The sequence below is a fragment of the Platalea leucorodia genome (assembly GCF_965183815.1).
Source record: "Platalea leucorodia genome assembly, chromosome: 3".
In the NCBI taxonomy this organism is placed as follows: Eukaryota; Metazoa; Chordata; class Aves; order Pelecaniformes; family Threskiornithidae; genus Platalea; species Platalea leucorodia.
Window position 1 is genome coordinate 90109553 of NC_138825.1, and position 22943 is coordinate 90132495.

A 22943-nucleotide genomic window follows, 5' to 3' on the forward strand; every position below is an offset into this window, starting at 1 on the left:
TGCTTAAAGGATTAATACTGTAGGGTATTTGGCTGAGCTACTAATTCAACCTTCATGAAAGAGCTGTGAGCAGTTGACTACTAAAGTTGACTAGCTAGTTGACTAGCATGAGCAGTTGACTACTAAATAAGCATCATGGATTTAGGTACCTAATTTTCTTAAAGTAATCATAGTTCACATCTTTTTGTTTCATAGTATAATGAGTCTTGAAAGTATTTTTATAGTGTGCTCTTAAATATGTATATATTTATAAAAGTTTTGTCAAAAACATTCTATTTGAGGTTTGCCATAATTGAGGAAACACACATAAATTATACATCCGGTTACCAATCTTATGTATGATTTAGAGGATTTCAGTGAAGGCTGGAACTGTGGAATGTAAGTAAAAATGAGTGCCTTGTAAGGTAACTTTTTATTTTTCATTTAGCCCTGCCAGCCCTCCTGCTATGGATCTAAGAACCATCATGGAAATTGAAGAAAGTATGCAGAAATGTGGAACAATGCCAAAGGCAAATTCAGGGTTGGTAAAAAACCAAAATCTATAAAAGAAAAGTGTGATAGACCAGGCTATTATGAATTTACTTAGTGGTTCAGGCAGTTCAGAGTTTAAAAAAAGCAGGAGAAAACTTGCCCTATTTGTATTTGAATGGCTTTGTTTACTTCAGTTCATTATGGTATTCTTCTGTGAGCATACAAAATTTATCCCTTTATTTTACTGTAGTCTTGTTTGGTCAACCATTGCAAAAGCATGTCTTAGCTGTTGAAATGTGAAAGAAAGAGCTAGTGAACCAGTATCTTAAATCAGTGGCCTGCTCTGCTGAGCTTTCCTATTTCCAACCAAAAAGAATTAATTCTTGTCCCTAGCGCTTTGGAAATTACTTGTGGACCAGTACTGTAATTGATCTTCAAGTTTGTTTTTTGTCTCACATTCTCTGACCTCCCCCAGCACCCATGTGTTGATATTGACAGTTCTTCCTCAGACAGCAGAAAGGGTCAGTCTTGCTCAGAGAAGCATGCCAAAGACACAGGGAGATAAATGTACTTTTTCAGGAGGCACTGGATTAAACCTAGTGTTTCTTAACTGGCAACATATGGAAGAGAACTGGAGATGACTTTCATGACCTTTGAAGTGTAGCATTCTTGTAAAGGAGAGCTAGGACAGTAGTCCTGGAGCTTAGTAAAGGGTTGCTGGCTAGGTGGATTCAGAAGCTGTGAACAAAACAGCCAAGACTGAAGAAATCAAATAACTTAGAAAACAAATTGTTACAAATAGAAAAAGTGACTATATGCTGTTGTATACATTTCTTATGCATGAATGCTTTTGGTTTAAGGGAGCTAAGCTTCTGACAGTCTCTAAAAACTCACAGAATTAGAAAATAGTCTTCATCTCGTGGTAGTCCATCTGTTTTGGACACTTGATTCCTACTCTGCATGTTTTCATTTGTAGACATCTATGTGAAGAATAGTTTTATGATGCTTTTCTTTCTGTCACTCTTGATATTCATTGATCCTCCTTTTGCTCCCCAGCCATCCAACCCCTCCCTCCCCCCTATACTCCCCTTTTGGCACTCTAGACAAAGTATTTTGGTCTAGGAAAGAAGTCTTCCTTAGTTTAATTTGCAAGATTAAAGGTGAGTCATCTCAAAGGACACTGATCTTACATCCTCTCTTTGCAATATCAATTCACAGCAGAATGGCGTCTCATGGAATCAAACTTTCTCAGAAGCAAAGGAAAATGATTGCCCTGGCAGCAAAAGATAATGGGTCAGTAACTACCAGCATGGAGCCTACTGCACTAATAACCTCACCACCCCCACCTATGAAAGTTGCAAAACTAGGGAATGCATGGTATGTTATAAATTAAATATAACTTCTTTTTCTTTGGACGATTTTTACATTGAATAGTCTCTTAAGAGCGGTTTCTTAAATAAAAATGGCCTAGGCTCTGTTCATTAAAAGGACTAGTACTGAACTATTTGTATCTACATTTGGTAGTAACCTAGAAATTCAAAGGGGACAGGGAAATGCAGTGGTTGCATTTTAACAGTTCTTTGAAATTTTGCTATAGTGAGTCAGAAGACTGCATCCCATCTGGTTCTTGCCTGTGTGTGATGTGATATTTGCCGATGGTATCAAAGTGAAGCATAGAAAAAGAAGGTTGAGCACAAGCTCTGAAACTTAGTCAGGAAGAGGTTATTGAAAACCATTATGAATGCTGTTTTTTCTCTGTCAAAAACATAAGGAAAAAATGTTAGCCCTTCCTGGGGGAAAGGGCTAGAATGACTTTGGAGTAGAGCAAAAATAGACTGAAATTATAGACAACAAAGTTATCTAGGTGTTTAGGAGCTGGAGGGTGTGACGGATCCTGCTAAGAATTCTTATGGTGGAAGGATGCATAATGGTTTTAAAATGACTTCTGATGCTGATTACACACAATTTAAACGTTCAAGCTAATATCACTGTATCAAATAGATAAAATGTTATAATCTGTTCAATGAACTAGGTTTACAACAATGAATGTAATGAGGTGCTAGCCTGATTCATGCTTTGTTCATCACATTTAGAGTTGGTATTGGCTGAAAGCATAAAGGCATGATTGTAAAAGTTGCAAGCTATGTAAATTTAATGTGTTTAATTACTACAGAATAAATACCTATGTGCGTGTTCTTAACTTGAGGTAAACGTTGGGCAGTTCTCCCCCTTTCCCTGCTTGAGAAGGTCTAGACTTTTATTGCAGCTTGCTTCTGTAATGACGCCCTAGAAGAACTGTGAGTCAGTCTCCTCTCTCTAGAGCTTCCCTGTTTGTGCCTCAGTGGGAACAAAGCTTGCTGCGTACCCACGACAGTCGCTCTGTTTTCAATGAAGTCTTTTTTAGACAATTTCGCTGTTTTAAATGCTATTGTAGTAGTTTTCCTTTTGTATTGGATAGATTTCAAAGTAAAGTAGGAGTCTGTCTTTCAAAGGATAGGTTTATTTTCCACAATTAGAGCCGTCTCCCTCTTGTCTTTTGACTCTCCTTCCTTTGATCCTTTATAGGAATTGGTTGCTCCTTTCAGAAATAAGAGTACTAGGCATATGCTGGAATCTTTGCCTTTCTGCTATGCTCCTATAAGTTCAAAACAGACATGTAGCCTGTTAGCTATTTAATGAGCGTATGGAGAGAAGAAAAATCACATCACTAGCTGGCTGAGGAAAAGGTAGGCTGCTTCTTGGCAGTAGTTGCTTCCTGAGAGGCATTCTGTGTCAAAAGGTTTAGGGTAATATCTAAAACTGCTTGCTTCTCCGCTGCATTTCATGTATCTGTTACCTCATCTTTCTTTTTTGGATGGATGCTGTTATGATCAGCACCTTGAGTTTGAAGTGCCTTTAGATTTATTTGAGATTACACGTAGGTCTGTTGGTATGCTATTATCTTAGTTTAAGGCTATAGTAACAACAGTAATATCCCAGAACATAACAATGCTAAAATAGAGCTGGCGTTCAAAATATTTGTCAGTAATGTATGGGAAAAACTGTGAGAGTATGTTGTAATCATCCCAAAATCATGCATTATAAATCAGATAATAATTGATTCTAAAATGGTATTCTACTGCCAGTTACGACACCAGAGCAAGCTTTGCTTCTCTAGTGGACACCATGCAGTACATTCAGCCTTATGGTTAAAGGGCTTTAATATTGCACAGGGCCTGTCAAGGATCATGTCAATCTGATCTGAAATGGGCAGTTGTTTGGTGAGTTCAAGGTAGTGTGACATGACATGTCCTTCAAGTAGTGATTCTGACAGTGATGGCTGGGATTCCTCCAAGGGTCAGTGAAAGCAGGGACAAGAAATCTTCTCTGTAAGCATCTGTATATCATGGGTTAATTATAACTAAAAAAAAAAATAGTTATATGCCATGTATTTCTGTTGTCCAACTCACAAGCTATAGAGGTATGTTACTACAGTAGTTATTTAGAAGAATGAACTGCCTGAGATGACCTGGCTTTAAAAATATCCAGCACACAATATTTCAAGTGAATCTAAGAAAAGGTTGAATTCTTTTGTTTTGATTTATAGAAGCAGGACTTAAAATATCTGTCTTCTCAATTTGTTTTCAACCATGTACACCTAATACCAAAATTTAGGGTCTCATTTACTCCCCCAGCCCCCAAAAGTTATTCTGATATAACATTGGGCAAAGCCCACAATTCTGTCTTAAAGAGGAAATAGAATGAGTTGCTTTGCACCTGAGGATTCGGACGCTGTCTGATCTCTGAACAGTAACTGGGATCTTCACAATAGGAGGAACAAGGTTTGCAAGATTTGTCTTCTGAATTCTAATGAGTGGATGAATTTCAGCATACTTAACACTGATCCTCTCAAATGCTCCAAAGAACACGCCACCTGCTTTGCACAGGTGATACTGCAGGTCAAGCAGCAAGTTAGTTACTTGGAGTTAGTTATGGAGGTGTCACAGGACTCTGAGGCTTAAAATTTTCTGGGAGAGACTGATGGTTGAATGAGGTGGTGACCAACACAGGAAATACTGAGTTATGCTATCCTTTATTACATTAAAAAAAGAAAATATTCCATCTACTATTTTTAATCTTACTAGTAATGTTATAATTATGCATAAACAATGTGTAACCTAACATCTACAATGACAACGTACACAAGTCACACGCCTCATGCAGACACTAATTTATGAGTTGTTACAAACCCACCGCCTTTCTACCCATCAGTGGCTCAGCGTGGCAGCACCAGGGAAGCCATGCTCTTGTGCACTGCCCGATGAGTGGCTCAGAGGGGTGTCCATGCTGATGTAGGAGGACAGCTGCAGCTGGCCAGGGGTGCTGCTAATGAGGTGGACCGCGGCCTGCATGACTCAATCCTTTTCCTCAGGCACCCAGCAAAGTCAGGGGCCTTTCTGTGATCAGTAGTTACAAGTGGGTCTTCTCTGAAGTCTTTGAAGGAACTTCCCCATACCTGCCATGCCGTGGCTTGGGCTGATATCAGTGATCACCGGTGTAGTTTCATGGGTGTTTTCAACCAGTCATCTTAAATATCATCAGTTAATTTCCTTTTTTGTTTTACCAGCCATTTTCAAGGTGCAGTTGTATACACTTGTCTCTGACTGACTTTGAGTTAGGAGTTATGAGAACTCCTCCACAGGAGGATGTTTGTACAGGGAGTCTGTCTTTCTGCAGCCTGGTCTTTCCCTTCTCCCCTTCATATGCCACTTTTAGATACAACAAAGATTGAAGTAGGTTTTGGAGGACATTGTGTAGCGTATCTAGTTATCTGGGCTTCTTCAGAAGGGTATTTTGTTGTTGTTGTTCCTGAAGTCCTGTTTTTCAGTGTAAGATAAATGACTCTTTAGAAGTACTTGTACTAATTTGACTTAAGTGCATGAGCTAGATGCTTCTAGTTAAATGATTTATTTCTTAATACAGGAAGTAAGATACTAAGAGAAGCTCTGATAAAAGGCATATAAAAATATAGGGCATAACTTCATTGATCTGACATTTAAATAGTTTGACTAGTTATGCTATTCATCTGCTCTCTGATAGATAATACTTTACCTATTGGGAGTTACTTAATTTCAAACTACCAACTGCCTATGAACTGTTCCTTGCATTTAAAAAGCAAGGTTGGACTGATTTTTGAATATGCTTAGATAACTGTCTCTAGAAAGTATATTGTGCTCTTAAGGTTCTGATTAAACAGTTTTTGAAAGTAGCTAGGCTCTACTGTGTTACACAAACTATCTTCGGTGGAAAGGCCAGAGTATACTTCAGGAGGATGGAATCTAGTCTAACGCTCATGTGGTCACCACACATGATTCTGTATGTTCCTCTGCAGCGTTCCTCTGGCTGCTGATCTGGAAAATGCCAGTAGCTCAAGAGTTCAAGCAAAGAACCAGTGGGAGTTATATGAATATTTAAAATTATGCTTAGCTGCTGGAAGAGAGCATTTGTTGAATAAACTTTAATCTGCTTTAGGCAAGCCATCAATTATTTGATTGCCCGTGCTAGTTGTTCAGAATATTCTTGTATGTAAGGTGGAACGGTAAGTGTTTACTCATCTACTCTATTATATTTGCAAAGTTATATTCTGTAAATTCACAATAGACTATTAGAGTGTAGTTGGCAATAGATGGAGCTTTCCACGCGTGCACTATAGTCAAAGCCATAGAACTTGTGTTCCAATGAAATCAGATACTTATCTTGGATGTGCAGTGAGCACACTTGCCAGAAGGGTGTGGGACCTTCTGGCTCTTTTTTGGTTGACTAAAAGACAGAGTCTATCATATACAATGTCCTACCTTTTCCACCAAAAGAAACTTCCAGTTTCGTAGTTTTTGGGGGACTCAACCTACGTTTCCCTCTTTGAAGAAGAGCAGAAATTAGAAGTTGGGGACGAAATCATGCTAGTAATACTTTGAGAGTATGTCACGCAAGAAGCTAGGTGTTAACTTTATTAGTTCTCCAAACCTACTTTGATGGAGGGAGGGGGTGTTGTTTATTTGTTTTGTTTTTTTAAGCTCAGGAGAGCCTATGGCTTTTCAAGAGTGGAGGCATAAAGAAACGTGAAGTCTCTCTCGAGAGTTAACAATTGTGTGTTTTAATGTCTAGATTGTCAGTTTGTCAGTATTCCAGTTTACATTGAAACATCAACAGCTGTTTTGGAACTTCATGCTTTGATGTTTTGCAGTTACAGCTTAGAGAAACTTAGTTATATTCCACTTTTTTAAAAAAGCCCCTGCATCTGGAGGTTCCCATTCTGCTTTCTATGCCTTCTGCGCTGCTCACGCAATATTAAAAAAAAATTAAAAAAAGACCACAAAAAAAAAAAAAAAAAAAACAAAAACAAAAACAAAACAAACCCAAACTTAAGCCCGGGTGGTCTAGCATGGGGTTCAGACATCATGTATAACTTTCAGATGCTATTGTTGTAAGATTTCAGATGTTGCAATGTTTTAATTCCCTTATGTTTGTTATCTTAAATTGTATATCACATAGATGTAGTTTGAAAGTCTTTGGCTTCAAATGCTTCCTTTCTTCTGGTAGCTGCACAAACAATTAGCATTGTATAGAAAGCTTGTTTTACTTCAGTAGGGCTTATTAGTGATCTGTTATTTCTTTGAGTAGATAATGAGCAGAGCTATTCTTCCAATATGTATTTTGTATATTTGACAGTGGGTGGGACTGCTACACTTAGTAAAGTTAAATGTAAGCAAATGCATGAAGAATTAATTCCAAAGTCTTGATGGGTAAGGGAAAGCCTAATGGTAACTGCCTTGAATTCTGTAAATAAAAAGACTTTGGGATCAGAAAGTGTTCAGAATAGCTATGGTGCTAAATTTCTTACTGGTTTATTTTTGAAAGATAATATGCAGGCTTTAGTTCAGTAACAGTGCAAATTAAACGTGGTCAAGTAAAAGAAAATGAAGCATATCAGTTTTATGAATTTCACTGTGGATTAAGTGATTTATAGAGCCTCCAGCAGGTAGGAGTAAGTAATTGAATATCTTGGGGAAAGAAGATCAGCTATACTTGACTTTCATGGTGGTAAACTAATGGTATTAGAACGAAAGTACTAGAGCATTGTGTGATTTATGAGAGTACTTTTCAAGGAACAATACGGTTAGAAAAGGTACAGCTTGTCTAAGACAAGGTGTCTGTGAAAATAAAATTGCTTTGTAAGAGGATGGGTTGGGGGGAATAGATGGAATGGTGGGTTTTGTGGTTGGGTTTTTTTGTTTTGTTTTGTTGTTTTTTGTGGTTTTTTTCCCTTCTAATGAAATTTCCATACTACTGGCTTGTTCTGTTCTCATAGGTATTTGTTTTCTGATGTTTACCTATTTGACCCAAAGTGATTTATTTTAGCTAATGGAGTCTAGCAGGCATAATGGTGAGATACAAAAGCTAAGTAATATTATATTTTTATTTTTAGTAACTGGAAAGGTTCTCTTTGCTGTCTGAATCGTGGAACAAATGGAGTCTTGCGAAGTGCAAGTATAAAATGAGGGGGTTTTTTTGTTTTTTGTTTTTGTTTTTTTTTTTTTAAAGGTCATCTTCATTACATTCTGCTTTGCCAAAGTCATTCCGTGATCTTGTAATGGAAGAAGAAAAAAGTATGAGTGCGAATAATTCACCTGGTACTGGTATCAAAAGAGCTGGATATAAAGGAACTGAGGATTCATTAGGCCAAAACACCATAAGGTAAGAGAGCAGTCTTTTCCTAATTGATCAACCATTATACAAGAACCACAATAACCTGTTTAAATTCTGCTGAAATAAGAAAGGGTAAAATTGTCATTTAAAAAAAAAAAAAAAAATCCTGTAAGCATTTTTTTAATAATTATGTTAATAGGATTTTATGAACAGAATACTGAAGTGAATAGGAAGCTTAAAGACTAAAGCAATTTAATGCCACTGCTGATATTTTGTTTGAGGTTCCAAGTGTTTGTGTTCATATATATGGACACCTGTGTGTGTGTGTGTGTATATGGACACAAACACTCCAGGCTCCAAACAAAATATGTGTGTGTGTACATTTGTATATGTACAAATGGACACAAACACTCCAGGCGCCAAACAAAATATGTGTGTGTGTACATTTGTATATGTATGTAAGTATAAAAATTATAAACGTACATTTTCTAACTTCTGTAGAAATTAGATATTCTTTAGCATTCAGATATGGCATGCGTGAAACAGAGTTTGCTTAGGAGTATTTCTGAGTGGATAAAATCAGTTTATTCAAACGCGGTTCTGGCATTTCCTGACCTGAGTTTTCTTATAAGCTGACTGAATCGTTTAGGTGCAATTCCTCATGGATTAAGAGGGCTTACTGAAATATTGATGCATTGGTTATGTCTGTGTATTATAATTACTGGGGGACTACAATTCTAAGGACAAAAATAACTTGTTTTGAGGTGCATGTGAATTATGTGTCTAGTTATTAGACAATATTGTTCTTTGGTCAAATTGTTTTAGCCACACATCCTCTTGCTACCTCCATTAAAACCTCTTTTTTGGGCTAAAATAACTGTCTAAGCTGAGGAAAGAAATCTCAGCCTTATTCCTGAAGGTCTGTATGACTGTGTTGCCCACCCACCTGCATCTCTTCCCCCTATCGTCAGTAACTTTGAATGTGATGCATTTCAAATATGTTTACGAGACAGATGGCCCGAAAATCTTACAGACTTTCCTACCCACCGTCTGGAAGCAGCACAGGCCAGCTGCCCCACAGCGGCAGGGGAGCCAAGGGTGACAGCAGGACTGGCCGGGCGGTGGCCCCCCTGGCAAGGGCACAGCCCCTCTGTGCCGGAGTGGGGCGAGCAGGGCAGGCTCTGTGACAGAAACCAGGGTGAGCCACAGTCAGTGAGCACAGACCTGAACTCCTGTTCCATCCCTCTCCAAAAACTGTCCCCTCCATAAGGAAAAAGTTCTGCTGGGCCTCCCTCTTGGTTGCTCAACTTACATAGAAACTGGTGTTTCCCTAGGACAGTAGTAGTACATGTCCTATTGGTAGATAAAGAAGAAAATGAGGGTAGAAATATAGGAACATTGTGTGTGGGATGGTGTTAAGAGGAGAGAGTTAGGAGGGGTTTGGAGAGTGTGTGTGATGGGTGGGCATTCTTCAGGAAAAGAAGGATAAAGCTGAAGTTCTTGTGGTGAGTGGAGATGTAGGGACATGAAACGCAAATCTGCAGAAAACCAGGTATCATTAATTTTGTTGTTAGCAAAATAATAAAACTTTTCGTCATATGGGAGATGGCAAGGGCTGGTGATAAGGGAATTTGCACTGGATGCTATTGTTAGCTTTGTCACACCTGCTCTGTGATCTTCATAAAGTCATTTCTTTTCCTTTTGCATTGCTTTGTGTAGTCTGTGCAGTGTAGCCAGTCTGCATGCTCGCAAAGTGAATTATTTGAGCTGAATCCAGGCCTAATACATTAACTGTCTGAAAATGATACATTAAGCTAGTGGGAGCCTAGATGACTAGATTGACTATAATCAGTTGGAAAAGATGACACAGAGCTATTTCAGGTTGTTTTGAATTGTGTCTGAAGATGCTTATTTCTCTCTATTAGGTATAAAGAGCCTAGGTGACTAGTTCATCCATCTGAAAGTTAGGAGTTGAGTTTCTGGTTTGAGGTAACTTTATTCTTTGACTGTACAGTTCTGTCACAGTAGGCTCTGATTTTTGCCTGCGGCATTGAAGGGCTATTTCTGTGAAGATTAATTATCCACACCCTTACCTCTTCCTTTTTAAGAAAAGGAAATTGCGTGTGTGTAGAGCGTAAGTAATCCTCATCTCTCGATGTCAGACTCGCTGATGGGACACTGAAGATACTTGCATGGCTACTGTTCCTGCTTTGTTTTTTTTTTTTCCTTTGGATAAACTGTGCAGTAATTAAACTGACAATTTTCTTAAGTCTCTGGATGAGGGTTTTTTGGTGGTTGCATAAACACTCTTCCATATGCTGTCACCTTCCAATTTATGCAACCCAGAAATTTTCTGTAGATGAACCATGTCATGAATGTGGAGATGTGAACTGGATTCAGTCCAGAGGCAGATCAGCCCAAAAGCTGGGCTGTGTGGATGTGGCTGCATTGTTTCCAGGGACAGCTCAGTCTTGGGAGTTACGCTGTGCAGCTGTGCATGTGTAGCTCATAGTCCAAGCTAAAAACATAGGCCTGACATGACTTAACTTTCTTGTGGCAGCCTGGGTTGTCTTCACTGTGGTACTCCAGGGAGCAGTGAAGAGCCTTAGTGGAAACAAGTCTTTGTGGCTTCGCGTGGGAATGGCCTAGTTCTGGCATGGCTAATAATGAGCTAATAAGTAGTACATGACTCAAATGGTACAGCAAAACCCAAGAGGTTCTGCAGGAGACCAGGCTTTGTGTTCCTCCTCTGAGAGCAGTCATTAGATCAGGGAGGCACTGGACCTGAACTGGCTTCAGATGAACAAATCCTCAAGAAACACTGGGGAGCTGAGTGCTGGGACGTCTTGGTGGCTGTGTAGGAGTCATGGCAAGTTCAGCCAACTGAGTTAATCAGGTTGGTTCAGTGCTGATGATACTTGGCTGGTTTGTTTCCATGCAGAACCACTTATGTCTCTGCATCAGTTTTTAATTTTCAAGACTGCCAGGTTTCCAAGTTCTATATTTTTGAGGCTTTTTTCCATTTTTCTGTATATGCTAGCTTCCTGTTTCCCGTCTGTTCCATTTCTCCTAGTTATTTTGATGCCAGCTGAGGAATTAATCTAGCATGTTGAAATATCTGCAGTTGATTTAATATCTGGACTGAGTGTCTTGCTAGCAAGAAATACAGATGTACATATGTACGAACAGCTTCAAAATATCTGAACTGCTTCCTACATTTTAAAGCCACATTTAAATTGAGGGAGGTGACACAGGTATTTAAACGTGTCTTTTAATTGATCACTAGAGTGTGCTGTGACACTGGAACTATTAATTCCAGTTTTTGGAATTTCTGTTGTGGTGGGGTTTTTTGGTTGTTGTTCTGGTTTTTTGGTTTGTTTGTTTAGAAGTCTTACTCTGGAAAGAACTTTTTATCTGTACTGAAACAGGTTGGTTAAGTATAACAATCTACTTGGATTCATTTATAGTAGTGCTGTGAGTTTTTTGGATTGTGAGTGGGAAGAAGAGCATAGCTGTCAAGTGGGCTGGAAAGGTGTTGGTTACTGTAAAATGTGCAGGAAGGTAAGCATTATTAAAGCAGGTGGAAAAAGAGATAAAGTCAAGAGATGACACCAGATTAAAGGCATTTAGTAAGTTGTACAAACATGCTTTTAATTAAACAAACCAGCAAGCAAAAAACTGCCTTCATCTCCTCTTCTCCTTCCTTCCTCTTCTCTGGTTCTTTCCTGCTTTTTATTATGTTATTATCTTTCTTAAGTGCAGTAGAAGCTGGAAGCTGATTTATCTAGACTTCAGCTAAAAAGAAGTTCCCTGCTATTAAAATCATAGAATAAATTAGATTCTCTAGTTCAGCCTCCTGCTCAAAATAAGTCAAACTAGATCACACTGCTCAGGGCCTGGTCCAGTTGAGTTGTGACTGCTTCCAAGTATGAAGATACCCCAACCTTTCTGGGCAACGTGTTCCAGTGTATGATCATCCTCATAGTGGGATTTTTTTTTTTTTTTTCCTTATATCTAACTGGGATTTCCTATTTCGCAGCTTGTGTATGTTGCCTCTTATTCTATCGCTGTGCACCTCTAAAAAGATTCTTGCTGCATCTTTTCTCTACCCTTCAGTTAGGTAGTTGAAGACAGCAATGAGATCTCCCCTTTGCCGCTGCCTTTTAGGATTAAAAAAACACAGTTCTTCCTGTCATGTGCTCCAGCCCCTAGTCTTGGTGGCCTTCCACTGGACTTGTTCCAGCCTGACAGCATCCTTCTTGTATTGAGGAGCCTAAAACCGGGTATGATACTCTGTATGTAGACTAACAAATACAGCATAGAGGGCAAGAATTACTTCCTTTGACTGCCTGGATACACTCTTGCTAGTACAGCTCAGCATGCAGTTGGCTGCCTTTGCTGCAAGGGCACGTACCAATTCATCTTCAACTTGCTGCCAGCCAGGGCTCTGCAGATCCTTCTCTGTAGAGCTACTTTCTGGCCAGTCAGCCTGTACTGTTGCATGGGGCTATTCTCTTCCAAATACAGGATGTTGCACTTGCCTTTGAAATTCATGAGTTCTCGGTTGCCCATTTCTCTAGCCTCTTGAGGGCCTTCTGAATGGCAGCCTGGCATCCAGAATGTAGACTGCTGAACCCTGCCCACCCTCTCCCCATCCATCTGTGGCCTTGCTGAGAGTGCGCTCAGTTCTATCAAGGACGCTAAACAGCGCTGGTCCCAGTATGAGTCCCTGAGGACCACCACTGGTACTTGATTTACAGTTGAACTTTGTACAGCTAATCCACAACCCCTGAAGCCCTTCAATCCAGCCCATTTTCCACCCATCTTGTAGTCCAATTTTCTCAGTCCATATTTTTCAGACTGAGTATAAGGATATGATAACAGAACACGTCAAAGACCTTGCTGAAGCCAAAGAACGTGACGTCCAGTGCTCTCTGGCTGTCTGCAGAGCCTGTCGTCCTATCACAGAAGGCAGTCACGTTGGTCAGACACAATTTGCCTTGTGTCATAAATCCATGCTGGCTGTTCCCAGTCATCTTCTTGTCCCATATGTGCTCAGAAATTACTTCCAGAAGGATTTGCTCCACAGCCTTCCTCAGGATTGAGATGAGACTGATCAGTCTGTAGTTCCCCATATCCTCCTTCTTTAAAATGGGTATAACATTTAGCTTTTTCTAGTCATCAGAAAACCTCTGTGGTTGGTTGGTTTGTTTTTCTTCTTGCTAATATAGAAGCCCTTTCTTTTGTCCTGCACATCCCTCAGTTGTTTCAGCTGCAGCTGAGCATTGGCTCTTACAACTCTGTCCCTGTACACAGAAGTAATATTTCTATTTTCCTCTGGTGTAGACTGTCCTGCTTCCGCTGTTTATATATGTTCTTTTTGAATCTGAAGTCCATGTAGAGTTGCCTGTTCATTCCTGCCAACTTTCTGCCATGCTTGCTTGACTTAAGGCACATTTAGAGAACAAGTCTTCTGAGGAGCGGCTGAGGGAGCTGGGGTTGTTTAGCCTGGAGAAAAGGAGGCTGAGGGGGGACCTTATTGCTGTCTACAACTACCTGAAAGGAGGCTGTAGTGAGGTGGGGGTCGGTCTCTTCTCCCTAGTAACAAGTGATAGGACAAGAGGAAACGGCCTCAAGCTGCGCCAGGGGAAGTTTAGGTTGGATATTAGGAAAAACTTCTTCACTGAAAGGGTGGTCAGGCATTGGACCAGGCTGCCCAGGGAAGTGGTTGAGTCTCCATCCCTGGAGGTATTTAAAAGACAGGTAGACGTGGTGCTTGAGGACATGGTTTAGTGGTGGACTTGGCAGTGATAAGTTGGACTCGATGATCTCAAGGGTCTTTTCCAACCTTAACGATTCTATGATTCTATGAAATGATCTGGTTTTGTGTTCAGAGGAGGCTGTCCTTGTATATCAGAAATCAGTCCAGATACTGTCTATATGAAGTGTAGTCATTTTCTCTTGTTCTTTCCTTTGCAAGGTTAGAGATCATTTTTAGTCTTCTCTCAGAAGATGATCAGTGGAAGGTTCAATATCAGTAGCTGTTCTCTGCATCTCTGACAGTTCAGATTATTCTTCCTTCAACCTAAGAGACCAAAACTGAAAGCTCGTCCAAATAAGCTTTGTCCAGTGTGGTATATGTTGGCAAAAGTATTTGTTTCAAATGGAAACAACTTTTTTTTTTTTTCCCCCATGTACATACTTCTGATTTGTTATCATGATCAGTACACCCTGGATATTCTCCTTTCTCTCTTCAAGCTGAAAAACTCCCAGCTTGTAGCTACTACAGCCTTCACTTCACACAGTCTTTTTTGTTTCGTACTTCTGATTTTCCTTTCCTATTGCTTTGTTCCACAGCCATACTGTTCATTTTTATCCTTTGTTAAATTAATAGCATCTCTTTAATATTATCTACTGCTTTGAGCTTTGCTGCTTATTGTGTCTACCAACGTTAACTTAGTTATATTTCTTTTAGTTAACTTAATCTCTAAAATAATGATTAACCCAGCTGAAAAGTGAGTAAGGAATTAGGTAGGTAGGAAAGGTATGAGAAACTTGTTTAAAAAAAAATAAATAGGTATGTGACACTTGACTCAGTGTCTTACAGAATTCCCATATTCGTTTATCACACTTATCTGGCATACCCAATAACTTTGTTAAATAAAATAGGATTCTCTAGCCTGCCATTGGTTTTCTTTTACCAAAGATAAAACAGAAAAAAAATTTAGGAGATACTGATTTTCTACCTTTTTTCCATATTTTAACTGTTCTTCAACACCTATGGAAAAAGCATTGCATATTAGCAAGGTCAAAACAAAGGATGCAGCTGTATAGATACTCAGTCTGGAGAATGGTACAGCAGATTTGACCACTCTTGCCATGGAGCTGTTGTTTCATGCATCAGTTCTGTCAAAGCTCTGGAATAGTGGTTGTCCAGAAATGTCTAGTTTGGAGAGTACCACACCTTTTTGGTTTCCTCTCCATACAGTGTACCACTGGCTGTCCTGTCAGTGTCTGATATGATCACCATTGCTGAAAACAGAGGGGAAGGATCATCTGGACTAACATGAACTGTGCTTTCCTGGTGGAATGACAGAAGCAGTATGACCTGGCAGAAGGTGTATCTGGTGGGTTTGATTCAAGGGAGAGACACTGTAGAAAGCCTCTTTTGAAGTCCAGTGTTATGCCTTGGCAACTGTTGCTGCATTTATATATATTTTTCCCTGAGCAGTTAAATTTTCGTTCCTTCTGTTCTTTGAGTGGTTGGCTGTTTGGAGGGCAAAATTATGTTTTGTGACAAAAAGCTGGGCACGGTTCATTTAAATGCCATTTTTGATGATGGATGTTGCATTTCAGATTTTTTGAGATCTTGCCCTCATTGCTTAGCGGTAAGAATCACAGTTCTTGTTGTCCTTGGAATTGTGTTCTGGGGAAAATATTCCAGGCAGAGAACTTAGCAGTTACTGGAATTCTCTTAGGTTTCTATAGGTTTTTCCTCTTTTCCAAGAGTCTGTGGCCACTTACAGAGGATTAACAAAGCCTTAAAGAAAACTGAGACTGATTTATTGAAATACAAACACTCTTAGAGTTTTTTACAATGCCATAGAATAATTCAAAAAAGTCTGCTAGCATTTCATAGTATGCTGTAACACTTTTTCTAGAGTTCTGGAAATCGCAAAACTTGCCAAAGATAGGTATTAAATAACGACAATAGGTCTCTATCTTCCTACTGATGTAGGATTTTTCTGACAAATATCCTTGTCTCTTAAGGCATGCAATATACCAAATGTGACTTCTTTTGGTTAAGAGGTTAACATTTTGCAACTGAATAAAATATCTTTCTCTTGGGAACTCTATTGATATTTCAGGGTTGGTTGGTGGTTTGGTTGTTTTTTTCCTGTTCCTAGTTAGAACTGTTAATTCTAGTTTTACGCTATTCTTATGAATGTGGGAGGTGGTTGCAGGATATGTACTGAAAGTCCACAATTTCTGGGCTTACACTTGAGGAAATAATTTACTAGTGCTATTGTAGCACTGGTTCTTTTACATGAAACGCTGAATTTGAATATAGGACAGTTGTTTGGTTTTTTGTTTTTTTTTATCTTGAAGCCATATTCTTTTCATATTAATTGCAAACATTTATAGTCAATGCTGTTAGTGCATAACTCAGTTGACTATTTTACATGTAAAAAAGACTTTTTTTTAAAAAGTGCCTTTGTTCAAATGCTCAAAATGTTAGGAAATGCCAGAATTAACGCCCAAGCTGAAAATCCATTAAGTTCTGGTAGTCAGAAATGAGCATCAATATCTCCTCTAGTCACAGTATCACACTTAAAGACAAATTCAGCCTTACATCCTAATGCCTTTCTTCTGGGAAAACCCTGCGCATTTGTAATTGCCTGCTGTAAATTTGTACTTCACAGTATGATGTAGGAGAACGCACTGTCAGTGACTTTCACTCTCCTTTCCTGCCTTTTCCCAGGTGCACCACTAGAAGTAGCCCAGGTCTGGAAGACCATGTTCTGGATTCTCCACAGCTGGAGAGTCATAAGTAAGTTTGACAGTGGCTTAGATTCCGGAGTTTGTTTTCGGTGTGTTGGGCTGACCTCGTTCTTGATGTTGCCTTAAAATGTCATTTGTTTTTTTTTGCAGTCCTTGGTTAGCAGCATCACCAACTAACTCTCCTGTGATAGCACCTGTCATGTTTTCAGCTATCGTAGAGGAAGAGCTCCAGCAAGAAGCTGCTCTTATTAGGAGCAGAGAAAAACCTTTGGCTTTGATCCAGGTAAAGTGCTAAGTTATTGCAGCTGTGAAGTAACACAAGGAGTTTCCAATGGCTGTTTGAGATCAATTTTTAGGATTAATTATGTGTCAGTACACTTAGTATCATTTACACAATGATACTAAATATAATTTAATAATAACTTCACATCACTGTTTGATAAGGAAGGCCTATATTAAAGTCAAATTGACTACCGAGTCCATGATTAATACATTCACAGCATCAGAGAAGGGTTGAGGTTGGAAGGAACCTCTGGAAATTGTCTAATCCAAACCTCTGCTCAGAACAGGGTCAGTTAGAGCAGGTTGCTTAAAGCTGTGTCCAGGCAGCTTTTGAATATCTGCAGGGATGGAGATATGGCCTCTCTCTCCCCATGGCCTCTTTGGGCCACTGTTCCAGTATCTAATCACTCTCACAGTAAAAGAGATTTTTATCTTTAAATGCAATTTTCTGTATTTCGATCTGTGCCCATTGCCTTTTCTCCTGTCACTGGGCATCACTGAGAAGAGCGTGGCTCAGTCATCTTTATTCTCTCCCATCACATATTTATACACTTTGGTAAGATCTCCCTAAGCTTTCTCTTCTCCATGCTAAACAACTGCAACGGGCTCAGCATCTCCTTATATGTTAAATGCTCTAAGCTCTTAATAATTTTTGTGTCCCTTCGGCTGGACTGTCTCCAGTCTGTTCACGTCTCTCTTGTACTGGGGAGTCCAGAAGTGAACCCGGCACTCCAAATGCATCTCACCAGTGCTGAGGAGAGGGGAAGGATCACCTATCTCAATCTGCTGGCAGTGCTGTCCCTTGTAGAGCACAGGAGGCTGTCACCCTTCTTTGCCCATGAGTGCATTGCTGGCTAATAGTCGACTTGTCCACCAGGACCCCAGATCCTTTTATGCTAAGCTGTTTTCCAGCCTGTCGGCCCCCAGTGTGTACTGGTGCTTGGGTTTATTCTTCCCAGGAGGTGGACTTCCCATTTCCCTTTGTTGAACTTCATGAGGTTCCTCTTAGCCCATTTCTCCAGCATGTCTGTGTCCCTCTGAGTGGCAGTACAACCATCTGGCGTACCAGCCACTCCTTCCAATTTTGTATTGTCTGCAACCTTGCTGATGGCGCACTCTGTTCCATCATACAGGTAATTAATGAAGATGCTAAACAGTACTGGCCCTAGTCTCAGTATTGGTGCTAGTGACTGGCCTCTAGCTGGACTTTGTGCCACTGATCACAACCCTTTGAGATCACCAGTTCAGCCCGTTTTCAGTCCATCTCACTGTCCATTTATATTGTCTGTACTTAAGTTTGTCCACTTAAGCTCTACCACTTTACTAGGGATCAAGATGAGGGTGACTGGTAAGTAGTCACCCAGATCTGCCTTGCCCTTCTTGAAGACAGGAATGACATTTGCTTCCTTCCAGTCCTCAGGAACCAAGCCGTATTGCCACAACCTTTCAAAGATTTTTTTGAGAGTGGGCTTGCAGTCATATTGGCCAGCTCTGATCTCAGGGGCCTGGGATTGCTGAAGACTGAGATGAAGAAGGCTGTTATTTCCCCAGCCTTTTCCATGTCCTTTGTCATTCAGCAGTGGGCCCATGTCATCTTTTTACTGCTGTAGAAGCCTTTCTTGTTGCCTTTCATGTCCCTTGCCAGATTCAACTCCATGGACTTTGACTTTCCTAATTCTGTTCCTGTGTGCTCAGACAATGTCTCTGTTTTCCTTCTGGGTCACCTTTCTCAGCTTCCACCGCTTGTATGCTTCCTTTTTGTTTGAGTTTTGTCAGGAGCTCTTTTTTGTCCATGCAGGCCTCCTGCCATTCTTGCTTGGCTTCCTGCTCATTGCCATGGACAATTCTTGAACTTGGAGGACATGATCCTTAAAATCAACCAGTTGTCCTGGACCCCTCTTTTTTTCTAGGGCCATATCCCATGAATTTTTTCCAAGCAGATCCCTGAACAGATCATAATCTTCTCTGCTGAAGTCCCAGGTTGTTATCCTGCTATTTGTCTTGTTCTCATCTCTCGGGATCCTGAGGTCCACCATCTCATGGTCATTGCAGCCAAGGCTGCCCGCAACCTTCTCATCCCTGACCAGTCCTTCTTTGTTTGTAAGTATGAGATCCAGCAGAGTGTCTCCCTTTATCAGCTCCTTGATCATCTGTGTTAGGAAGCTTTCACCAATGCAAACCTCCTGGAGTGCTTGTGCCCTGCTGTGTTGCCTTTCCAGCAGATATCAGGGTGGCTCAAGTTTCCCATGAGGAGCAGGGCCTGCAAACATGAGGTTTCTTCAAGTTGTCTGAAGAAGGCTTCATCTACTACTACTTCCTGATCAGGAGGTCTGTAGCAGACATGCATTCAGGACCAGTAAAGCCAGTTCCTAACCATGCTACTGGTGTAAATGTAGATCTGATACTGACATACGTGTTCTTTTTTCCTTCCAGATCGAGGAGTGTGCTATTCAAGATTTATTAATCCACTATGAGGCTTTTGACAACCCTGATGAATTTGTGACTGTTGAAAGGGCTCCGCAGGGACCTATAGCAGCACCTAGGTGGAACAAGCACTAATTCGTACTCTGCACAGTCCCTGTTGTATGTGCACTTCTGAAGTTCTAATTCTTGTTACAAGTAAAACGGGACTGGAAGAACAGGAATCATGTCATTTTTAACATCAGCGTTAAAACACTGCACATAATCACTAGGTATTGTTAGAGAGAATGGAAATAATGTGTTCACTGTGTCCTTTGCCCACAGTATATATTGTATGTATGTTTTGAGAGAATTTCTTTAACAAGACATATTATTAGTAATGTTACATGAAGCTGTAGATTGGAAATGCATTTGCTACTCTTAAATCGTGAGGGTTTTTTGTTAAATTCACAGGTGGCTGAAAAGCGAGTGCTTATTTTGTGATTTAATGTGGAATTGAATGTGCAGAATTATACTTCTTTAGAGTTTTTGGGGGGATATGTTCTTCAGAGCTTTCTGGCAAATTGGGAATATTGGAAAAAGTTTGTGCTTGAACTTCATGTAAAAGTACAGTTTAGTAATGCAGTTTTCCTTAAGTTATGTGTGTAAGTACTGGTTCTCTGATTGTTGCAGCCAGTACTTTTTACTGTCATGCTCCACGATTAGCCTCTACGCTGTACCTAAGTGCCCTGCCATTGCCTGCTCTCAGTTCAGTTGTGCATGGTTTGTTTGTTTTTTTTTTTTCTTCACTGTTGTGAGACTGGCCTTTGAGCAGTCAGCTCTGTTGTGAAGTAAAGCACACGGTTGAATAGAACGTGGTGGCACTTAATTAGCTCATCTATAGTCTTATTCTGGTAAATATGGTACAGTTTTAGAACCACTGTGTTTAAGGTACAATTCACTTGAAGTGCTGAGGAAATAAAAGATCTGTATATTCATTGTTAAAGCTACAGGATCGAATGCTTGACCATGGAATTTGCAAACACCTAACCTTCAAAGATTATCATAGGTGGCTTTCAGTATTGTGTGTTCCAAAGTTCTCTGTGCCTGGTTTAAACAAATTTATATATACATAAAAAAAAAAAAAAAAGAAAAAAAGTAGCCTTATCTGCAATATTCTGTCTAGTTTGTCTGTTTTCATAGGTGTGTTTGAAGTTGTACTTTTTCAGTAGTGTCAGTACTCACGAACTCTGGAAAACTGGAATTGGGAGAGCTACAGAAAATGAATGTAGAGAATTGATCACTGTGTGAATCTTGAAAAAACCTATGTAGATATGTCTAATGGTTTCAGGTCAAGCTACACCAAAAAATCCCCCACAAAAATTGTAAACAAATGCAATAAACCATAAAATCTTGATTTACACAAAGTTAGTATACTTTTATGTGCTCTCTCTATATAATCAACACTTTAGGTAACTATAGAGTAATCTAAAAGTATTTCTTTTGTTTATGAAACAAGAACTGTAGGCATTTTGAAGTTACACAGGCAAAGGAAGATGTAGCTTTTAATTTTATTTTAACTTCTACTGGTGATTCATTCACTATCCTGATGAGAATACTTGCATTAAGTGCTTTACTTGATGCACTGCAGGGCCTTAGGGCCTGCTGAAACTGTCCTTCTGAATTAAAAGAAAGCTTATGTACTGGGAGAAATAGCTTATAAAAGCAGTGGGCCTTTCCAGGTGCGAATCCAATTTGTTGTCAAATATGAAATTATTGTAAAGTTGCTGATGTACATTTTTATGATTTAACTGATCTCTGAATGGATTCCAGCCATTGTACTCCAAGAAAAGTCTGTAAAACTCCACCAAAAGACCCTGTTAGTTAAACTGAAAGGAAATTTCTTCCCTTTCTAACATCTGATGTGCTTGACCCCAGTCAAGTGAGATGATGATGAGGCATCCAAAAAGTGAGTCCTTCCTGCCAAGGTTCTAGCTGTGGCAAACCTCAGAAATGCTGAGAGGGAAGGGACTATTTTTATAGTGTCATTTTAGGTGTCTAACCTTGAGAAAGAACTTATTAGTTGTGGAAGGCCAACAAATTCACATGCATACAATATATGTTTGAAATGAAGAAGTTTTTAGTAACAGTGCAGCAAAGGAATTCTGTGATTTCAGGGAGTCCTTCTAACGGCTTGTGGGAGATGGGAGAGTGGTGTCTGACACAAGTTGCTTTCCAAGCAACTATTTCCTGCACTATGGTGCATATCACGGCACCAAAAAAATACCATTTTTGTAGCAGCTTTCAGATACCTGCATGGAGTCATGCTGCACTAGCGCTGCAGCACTAGGAGCCTTGAAGGTCTTGCCTGGAGGAAGGGAGTTGGGTGTAAAGAAACAAGAATCTCCTGGAGATGAAGCTACTCCTCAGGTGAGCTATCTTCGTTCTTCCAGCAAAGATTCTGCCTTTTGGTTTTCCTTTTTTTTTTTTTTTTTTTCTTTTTTTTTTCCTCCCCAGAAAGCACATATAGAATGTTATTTCTTTAGCGTGCCCTGTCTTCTTTTCCACTCTGCATTTGCTCTGACGTAATAATGTACAGCTGGGGGAAAGCCGAAAATCAGCTCTTTTTCCTCTCCTAATAAAATCATCATTCTCATGAAACATTCTAAAATATGAAAGTAAGCAGGGAACATTGACCCAAAAGGTTTATTTTATGGTTCTCAGTACTTTAAGATTTCTTGCCCTTTTTTTTTTTTGTTTTCTTTCTTCCTGTCCCTTAAAAGTTTATTCCAGGAAGATACAGAGAATGCAACACCTGAAGCTGGATTCTCAACTAGTTTCTCACAGTGGTAAACCACTTATATCTCTGTCTCCTCAGACTGAAGGGGCATTAAAGTAGAAGATGAGTCTTTCTTCCTCGCCTAGTCATCTCACCGTCCTGTAATTCTGCAGGAATACGTCACGTACGTTTGTCAGCCAGTGAGCCCTGACTACAAGGAAATAGCTGCCCGTCTCATGGGTTAGGCGGGGTGGGAGGATGCCAGGCGCCCTTTGCTTTGAGCACAGCAGCTGTATCTGCTACGTGAGCCTGGCTGGAATCCCTGGACGGTAGGTGAAGAGGTCGTGAGAACTGCACGGGGAACAGAAGCTACCTGCTCCTGCTCAGCTCTCTCCGGTTACTGTGATTCATCAGCTGTGACTGCCTTGCAGTGTGACGGAGCTCCTAGGGCTGATTTTTGGCTGATGTTAGAGGTTTGTTCTGAAGGGGACCCTACCGCTTCTGCTAAATGTCATGGATGGCAGCACAGCAATTCATTGAGAGAACTGTGCTCCTGCCGCCTGGTGACACAACATCTGGAACAACAAGTGATACATTAGCAAAAAGAAAAAAATATAAAGAATGTATTAAGCATAAAGTTGTCTTGTGTTTTCCTTATGCACATGTACAGATATTTTTGTTTATCCTGCCTTCTATATGCTACCTTTATTGCAATAGAATGGGAAAAATATGCAGAATCTTAGTCCTTTTCACACTGTGTGTATTTTAAGATGTTTACAAGACACACTGCTCACGTTTGCGCGTACTGCAGAGATGGAATTGA

At 40.0% G+C, this 22943-nt stretch overlaps 1 protein-coding gene across 7 annotated transcripts in view; it reads left to right on the forward strand.

Moving 5' to 3' along the window:
* The window catches only part of IBTK (inhibitor of Bruton tyrosine kinase), a 63920-nt gene extending 41274 nt beyond the window's left edge, over window positions 1-22646 (forward strand). For 2 of the 7 annotated variants that reach the window (XR_014227544.1, XR_014227546.1), the window contains exons 24-30: window positions 428-520; window positions 1690-1848; window positions 8053-8205; window positions 16640-16708; window positions 16810-16942; window positions 19375-21771; window positions 22220-22645. Coding sequence is in view for 2 of the 7 variants with exons in the window: in XM_082305372.1 (XP_082161498.1) it covers window positions 428-520; window positions 1690-1848; window positions 8053-8205; window positions 16640-16708; window positions 16810-16942; window positions 19375-19500 (733 nt within the window). In the remaining 5 variants the exon portion in view is untranslated. Of the gene's footprint in view, window positions 1-427; window positions 521-1689; window positions 1849-8052; window positions 8206-15145; window positions 15237-16639; window positions 16709-16809; window positions 16943-18851; window positions 19042-19374; window positions 21782-22219 lie in introns of those variants that run through there. The other 5 variants (XR_014227545.1, XR_014227547.1, XM_082305372.1 and 2 more) reach the window with 5 other exon arrangements.
* The last annotated feature ends 297 nt before the right edge of the window (window positions 22647-22943 follow it).